Here is a 7,751-nt window from a genome sequence, read left to right on the forward strand (position 1 = left end):
CTACGAATATCAGGATCAGCATTGTTTTGAAAGGCCTTTTCCGCCGCTCGAATTTGGTGCATCACTGTTCTTTTAGGCTTCGCGGATTGCTGCTGTCGCTTTCCAGAATTTTCCCCTTCCTCGTGCTCTGTCGTGCTCTGGTTCCTATCCCCCTTCTGCGTTTTGCTTTGGCCACTGCCCAGTGGGCGACCGCTCTTGCGAAGCCCCGAACGCCTATCTTCAAAGGCATTCTGCATAGGCGAATTTGTCACCGGCTGGGGCTTGCTACCTTTCAAGCTCCTCTTTTGCATTTCCTTAAATCTTTTCCCAGAGACTCCATCGTCTTCCTCTTCTACATCACCATCTATATCCCAAATTATGAATGGGGAGTCTCGTTCTATGGGACTTTTGCCCTTCCCTTGCTCACGAACTTCATCAACTGCACTCCGCTCCCCTACACCACGGCCTCTCTGTCGAGTTTCCATACCACCTGCAGTCCTGTCGCTCTTCCTTCTCTGATTATTTCCCCCCTTTGAATGCCTCTGCTGGAGAATATGGAAATGCTTCTGAACTATCCCGCAAGGGTGGTTATTTGTCGATCTCTGTTTCTCTTGACTTCGGAGATTTATAATATGGTGAACATAGAACGAGGCCCGAATTTTAATTCCCGGCTGCTTCCCATCCGGATCCGGTACCCCACTACCGTCGGCCGTTCCATCCGTAATCACGTCCACTGCAATGTACCCTGACGCCTCGTTAATCTCCCCTCTCAGCTGATGAGTATTAATTATCGCATCAAATGTGTAATCTTTGGTACTCATCCCCTCTGCCGCCATAATACCTCCTTTTAATTCCTGATTCATCATTGTGTGGATTTGCATGCCACTTAGCACCTTATTCAATCGAACCTTGGCCATGGTTCGATCGTGCCTCCGCCAATTAATAATCCCTTTCATTGATCGAAGTGTGATCCCCGATAACACCATCATGATCTACCTTAATGAGCGCGATCAGATCTTTCCACTCTCTATTTGCCTCCGCATTCCTCCACTGGCTATCTATCCTGCTTTCCTGGCCTCTGCTGCCCCAGTTGGCAAGCCAGTCCGCAGGTTTATTGCCATTTCTTCTAACATGATTAATGATACAGTAGTCTATTCTTCTAATCATATCCGCTATCTCCTGTACGATACCTGCTGTGCGCCAGCTCTTTGTCACCTTTTCCCACCCCTTGCCATTCCTGAGTTTCTTTACCATTTCAATGGCAATTTGGGAGTCGCCCGTAATATCCAAGTTGGAGTACCCATTCCTGATAGCAATTCTTAATCCGGTATGGAGAGCCCAAAACTCGGCCTCATTGTTGGTCATCTTCCCTCCCCAGTCGGCATATATCCATCTTACTTGTCTGTTGCTGTCACGGAATATACCCCCGAACCCTGCATCCCCAGGGTTGCCCTTAGAGGCCCCATCGAAATTTAGTTTTATAAATTGTCCCCTAGGATAGGTAAACTTGTCTGGGCTTTTAATCCTCATGTCCTGCTCTCTCCTTAATTGATAATGCACCATCTCAAATTTAATGTTGAGTCTGTTCAAAATTTCTTGCTCCCCTGGATCTGCTTTCCAATCTTCGTCCTGCCATCTCTCCACCAGAATGGTTTCTCTCATCGCCTCTACCACCCGCTCCCAGATTACCTCAGGTTCCTTATTGACACTTTTGAAAATTCTAGCATTGCGTTCCTTCCATACCAGCCATATTACAAAACCTGATACAAGATTCCAGGCTCTCTGTATGACTTTGCAGTGGAAAGTTTCTTCCCTCCAACGGAAAACCATTTCAAGAAAATCTCTAACCACCACCCCGGGTTTATTAAAGGTGCGCTTGGTATTAGACCATAGTTGATTAATAAACGGGCAGTGGATCATAATATGATCTCTGTTTTCTTCGTGTTTTTTACACAGATAGCAGCTCGAAGGTCCCGAGAAACCCCGTTTCTGGATGCGGTCCCAAGTTAAGATTTTGTTTTTCGAAGCTAACCAAGCGAAAGTGGTCACTTTGGGCCACCAATTTAGATCCCAAATTTTCCTCCAATCCTGCTGGCCATCATTGTTATTGTGAGAATTTACCAAATAATAGGCTTCCTTAGCTGAGAAAAGACCTCTCATGGTATTACCCCAGCGTAGAATATCTTTTCCGTCTCTTACTCTGATTTTCCTTGAGTTCATTTCCTTTTTGAATGCCGTTTGCAGGTCAGGACTAAGATTCTGATCCCACTCTAACGGGTCCTTCCAGGATCTCCAACAGTCATCCATGCTATCAGGTTTCCAATAATCCTTGACACATATTCTGTTCCCCTCAATTCTTCCTCTGATTTGATGAAGATTCTGCATATTGTTCAGTCTTTCTCTTTGCTGCCATCTGTCGTCCCAGAAGTGAGCCTCATTCCCTCCTCTGATTTCCCAGAACGCATGCTGCTCAACAATGTTTCTATTTTGACTGGCCAATTCCCAGACAGCGGATCCGCGAGGAGTTTCTTCTTGTCTTAGAATGTCTACCTGTGAGTCTGGCATTCGATATTTTGTTCTCCATATTGATTTCCAGAGGTCATTTCCCCCTTGCAACCACCTCCACCAAAGTTTAGCTCCCAGTGTTTGATTGAGCAGTTCTGGGTCTCTTAATCCTAACCCACCTCTCTCTTTCCTCTCTGTAAGCTGATTCCAGGCCACTAAGGCCCATTTCTTCTTTTCCTCCGACCCTCTCCAAATGAAATTTCTGATAATTTCTCTAATCTTCCCATAAACTCCTCTCGGGGCCGCCATAATTGAAAGGGGATAGATGGGTATAGCCTGAAGAACCGATTTAGCTAAAACAATTCTGCCAGCAACATTCAGGACCCTAAAGGCCCAACTCGAGACTTTTTTCCTCATTCTATCTAAGATTCCCTGCCAGTTCTTTAATCTTTTTGAAGTGAAGTCCAGCATGTTACCCAGATACTTTGTAGGTAGTTCACCCATTTTGAAGCCCAGAATTCTAATAAGGTGAGTCTTCACTTGATCCACCGTGTTGAAGATAAAAACACAAGATTTATCCCGGTTAATTTCAAGTCCCGATGCCTCAGCAAACAAGTCTAGAATTTTCTTTAGATGTTTGACTTCCTTAACAGTTGGTTCTCCAAAGAGCATTATATCATCAACAAATTGTTGATGCGTTAGAGGAAGTCTGTCTCCCCATAAGCGAAGTCCTTTTAATCTGTGAGCTACTCTTTCCTGAGTAATATACCTTCCTAGACCCTCTGCTGCTAAAATAAACAAGAAAGGGGACAACGGATCACCCTGACGGATACCTCTGGATGCATTAAACGTGTTCGAAGGGTTTCCATTGACTAAGATTGAAAAGTTAGGGGAAGAAATGAGATTGTGGATCCATGTAATCCATCTCTTGTGAAAACCGAAACATTCCAGAACTCTTTCAAGGTACCTCCAGTTAAGCCTATCGTAAGCCTTGGATAAATCTAGCTTGATCATCATTCCCTTTCGTTTTTTATCTTTGAGGGAGTGAATAACTTCTTGAGAGACAACTAAGCCATCCAAAATCTGCCTCCCCTCCACAAAACCAGTTTGCTCCGCCGATATTAAACTTTCCAGAAGGGGTTTTAATCTTTTAGCAATTAGAGAGGTTATGATCTTATACACTACATTACAGAGAGCTATAGGCCTAAAGCCATTAGCATCCTCCATATTTTCTCCTTTAGGAATTAGAGTAAAGAAGGTTGAATTAAGAGCCGGCCATACCTTCTGTTGCACCCTTGACTCTTCTACCAAATCCAGTATGTCTTTTCCAAGAAAATGCCAGCCAGCCTGGTAGAAATCTACTGTAAAGCCGTCCGGGCCCGGTGCTGTGCCCTTCCTCATTGCTTTCACTGTATCTTCCAGCTCTTCCAAAGTAACCGCCCTCATTAAGGCTTTGTTCTGGTCCTCCGTAACTAGTCTAGGTATAGCAGTGCAGATCTCCTGAATAGCTCTCGCTCGATCCACTTGAGGTTCAGAAAGGATTCCTCTATGATGATCCACTAGTGTTTGCTCAATTTCCTTTTGCTCCACCAACCTTATACCATTATTCCCTTTAATGGAAAGAATTCTGTTTCCCTGTCTATGCTTAACCATTGCCTGATGAAAAAATTTTGTATTTCTTTCCCCTTCCCGAAGCCATTTAATTCTAGATTTTTGTCGCCATAGAATTTCCTCTTGCTTTCGTCTTTCTTCCATTCTTCCCAGCAGAATCCCTTCTTTGGTGATGCTTTCCTCAGTCCTGCCTTCCAAAATTATTTTCTGTTGGAGATCCTCCATTTCCTTTTCTAGTTTTTGCTTATCTTCCAAGATGTTGCCAAATTCTTCCTTGTTCCACTTCTTAATCTTCATCTTCAATTCTTTCAGTTTTAAATGAAACGTGTGCATCTTTCCTCTACCCTGCACTCTACTTTGATTCCACCATTCTTCTACCTTTTTTATGAAATCCGGATCCCGTAACCAGAAGGCTTCAAAACGAAATGGCTTCTTACCCTGGATTTTTTTAATGTCGATTTCCAATCGGATTGGCCAATGGTCCGAGCCCAGGGAGGGGATAATCTTGGCCTCGACAAAGATATCCTTGTTCAAGATGTCTTCAGATATTAAGAATCTGTCCAGTTTTGAGGCAATTTGGTTCTTGCCTCCTCTTCGATTATTCCATGTATAGACTCCATTGATAGTTTTAATATCTACTACTCTTAGGTCCTCTATCATCTCATTAAATTTATCCATGAACTGATCCAACCTTCTAACCCCTCCTTTTTTCTCTTCCAGGGATCTGATTAAATTGAAGTCTCCTCCAATGATCCAAGGTTGCACAGAAAAAAGTTGTCGGATAGTTCTTAAACTCCTGATGAAGTTTTCTTTTTCTCCAGGGTTTGTGGGTCCATAAACACCTGTAATGACCACCTGTTCCTTGGTCCCCACTATCCTGCCCAGCCCGGTCAAGATTCCATGCATGCTAGTCCAATTATCTAGAAGGATTTCATTCGGATTCCACAGTATTGCTATTCCCCCTGCAGCTCCTATAGCATCCTGTCCCATAACTTTGTAATTCAATCTACTTTTTTCAATGATTTCCTCTAACTGGTGTACCCCAATTTTAGTCTCCTGCAATATCAAAATGCTAGGTTTTTCTTTTTTGAGTTTATCTCGCAAATATCTTTGCTTTCCCTTACTATTCAAGCCCCTAATATTCCAGCTGACAACAATCATTTAAAACTTTTGGAAGGAAGGAAAAAATACCTCTGACAGAGGTATCACTTTACCAGAGTTGATCAATGTTTCGCCCACCGATTGGATGGTTTCATTTAACGTTTTCCGACCTCTTTTTCTGCTACTTTTGCCAGCATTGCCCATTTCCAGCATTTCTTTCTCCTGCTCCCCAACCTCCGTTATTTGTTTTTCCAAGTTTTCCCCTTTCCGCTCCTTGTATTTCTGGAAAGCTTCCTTGAACAACTGTTTTTGTTTTTCTGGTATAAATCTATTATCCAGATACTTCCACTCCTGGAGTAGTCTCTTCATTAACTTTTCCTCTTCGGCCTCATTTTCCATTTGGTTTTCAATTTCCATATGCGATTCCACTGTTTCTTCCGCCTCCTTTTCCTCTGTTTGTTCCTTGTTCGGTTTGTTTGGGCTTTTTGCTTTCTCTTTCTCTTCTCGGGAAATCTCCATGGGCGAGTTCTCTGGATCTTCATCATCATCCAGATTTATTTCATACCCTTCCGTGTCATCTTGCAGCCCCTGAAACTTATTTTGACTTTTTATTGTATTGGATGTTTCTTGCAATTTGGGTTTCAGGGTTTCTTTATTTTGCCTTTTCTTTCTATAGACTTGCTGGAAGCCTTCCTCTTTGTCTGCTGCCCTACCTTTATCTGTCTTCCCCCCTTCCTCCTTATTCAGCGGGCATTGCCTATATAGGTGGCCGTATTCATGACATTTCCGGCATCGAAAGGGGATGTGTTCATAATCGATCGGCTGCGTCCAGACTTCATCATGATATTCCAATTCGATATTTTCCGGGAGTGGTTCAGCCAAGTTCATGAAAACACAAATTCTGGCAAAGGCATTATACTTTCCTCTTCTGGTGGCCTCTGCAGTCTTGACAAAGCTACCTATTGAGTTTCCTATTCCTTCCAAGATTTCCGGATCCCAAAACTCATCAGGTAACCCAAACAACCTAACCCACACCGGGGCATCCATTAGTTTTTCTTTGTCAGGGTTATACCGCTCTTCCCAGTGCTTCATAAACAGACCTGCATTGTTCAAGAAGTACGGCCCTTCCTCAAAAATTCTGTTCTTGTCTTCCAGATTCGTAAAGATAGCAGTGAAGAAACCCTGCGCTCCCAGTTTAAGATCTATATGACCCCGAGGTTTCCATCGCTGTTCTATCCATCTATTTAACTCCTTTTCTGAAGGCCAATAGCCGATAAATTTGCAGATTAATGCATGATCCTTCATATAGCTATTGTATTCCTCCAGTTTGTTGAAGGGAATGACATACCTGGGTTTTTTCTGAGCTCGAGGAAGGCATTTTCCTTTCATTCGCTTCTGCCATAAGTTGCCCATTACCGGGGCCAGGTTTTCCTTGTTTCCTTTTGGAATTCCTTCTGAACTGGTTTCTCCCATCACTATATTCTTGAAGGAGGGGTTTGCACCCCCCCCCTTGGCTCGTCCATCCCGTTCAGAACTGTCGGCTAGGTTTTAACCCTAGTTCTCTTATTAAAAACAACGAAGCTGAAAAATTCGTTTCAGCCGAAATAACCGCAGACCCCGGCTGAGGATTCCGTCCCCCGACTGAGGAACCGTCCCGTGGCTGCGGATTCCTCTGTCAATCCTGCCCGCCTGCGTAAACCCTAACCAGCCAATATCCTCAATAAAATCAACCGTTCCTTTCAAATGTTTTGCTTGTGGAAGAGTTGGTCATTTTGTTGCCAAATGTCCTTCAAAAAAATTAAACTAAATTAATAATAATCATAGTTTTTAATAAAAATATTATATTTTTTTGATGAAAAGTGTCATGGCTAATTTCAATAAAACATGTGGCAAGCATAGGGTGAGACATAAAAAAAAGAATCACTGAAGGGAAGTTTAAGTAATATGAAGTAGCGGGGAATTGATATATTTGAGAGAGTTTTATGGTATTGTCATTGATTTGTGTGTCATTTTCTCTTAGTTATATATATTTGAATGCATATATTTGGTTTAGTTATTTGAATTTCTACACAACACATTATGCAAAGGTTTCTCAGTGACTTGCGACTGGTCCATGATAAATGAATAGGTTAGGAATAATACTGAATGAATTTGCCAAGGCAACTACAATGTCTCGTCTTGGCAGACTAAGCCAACTACAATTCCTAGTCTTAGTCAACTAAACCCAACTATTCTAGGGTTGTGTCACCTCCTATTATGCATACGACCAATCCTTAATCCACAGCTTGACTTCCAATATTTAATGAACTTATGCACAATCCTTCATTTGGTCTTCGTGAATTGATGGAATTCCACAATAAGCAATGATTGTTAGAATCAATGCACCTTTGTATGCTACTCTTTCTTTGTAGGCTTATGTGGATTCTTCTCTCTAGGAGTCTATAAGTGGATGCATATTACAGTGGGATATGGACTCTATCGTTTCCATAGAGTCAACGCTTCATTCACAAATATTTTGTAAGGCTTCGCCTACCTAATTAAATAGCGAGTATAAG

At 42.5% G+C, this 7,751-nt stretch overlaps 1 protein-coding gene across 1 annotated transcript; it reads right to left on the reverse strand.

Annotated features, from left to right (window-relative positions):
* Positions 1–918: 918 nt before the first annotated feature.
* LOC149212011 (uncharacterized) lies at positions 919–6,669 on the reverse strand. The gene is made up of 2 exons (XM_089388533.1): positions 5,287–6,669; positions 919–5,151 (listed from the first exon to the last, which is right to left on the reverse strand). The coding sequence occupies exons 1-2, from the start codon at positions 6,667–6,669 to the stop codon at positions 919–921; spliced, it is 5,616 nt and encodes a 1,871-aa protein (XP_089244659.1).
* Positions 6,670–7,751: the final 1,082 nt, after the last annotated feature.

This window comes from Pinus tabuliformis, chromosome 1_1 (assembly GCF_031772625.1).
Source record: "Pinus tabuliformis cultivar Carrire ecotype Pingquan chromosome 1_1, CPIR1, whole genome shotgun sequence".
Lineage (NCBI taxonomy): Eukaryota > Viridiplantae > Streptophyta > Pinopsida > Pinales > Pinaceae > Pinus > Pinus tabuliformis.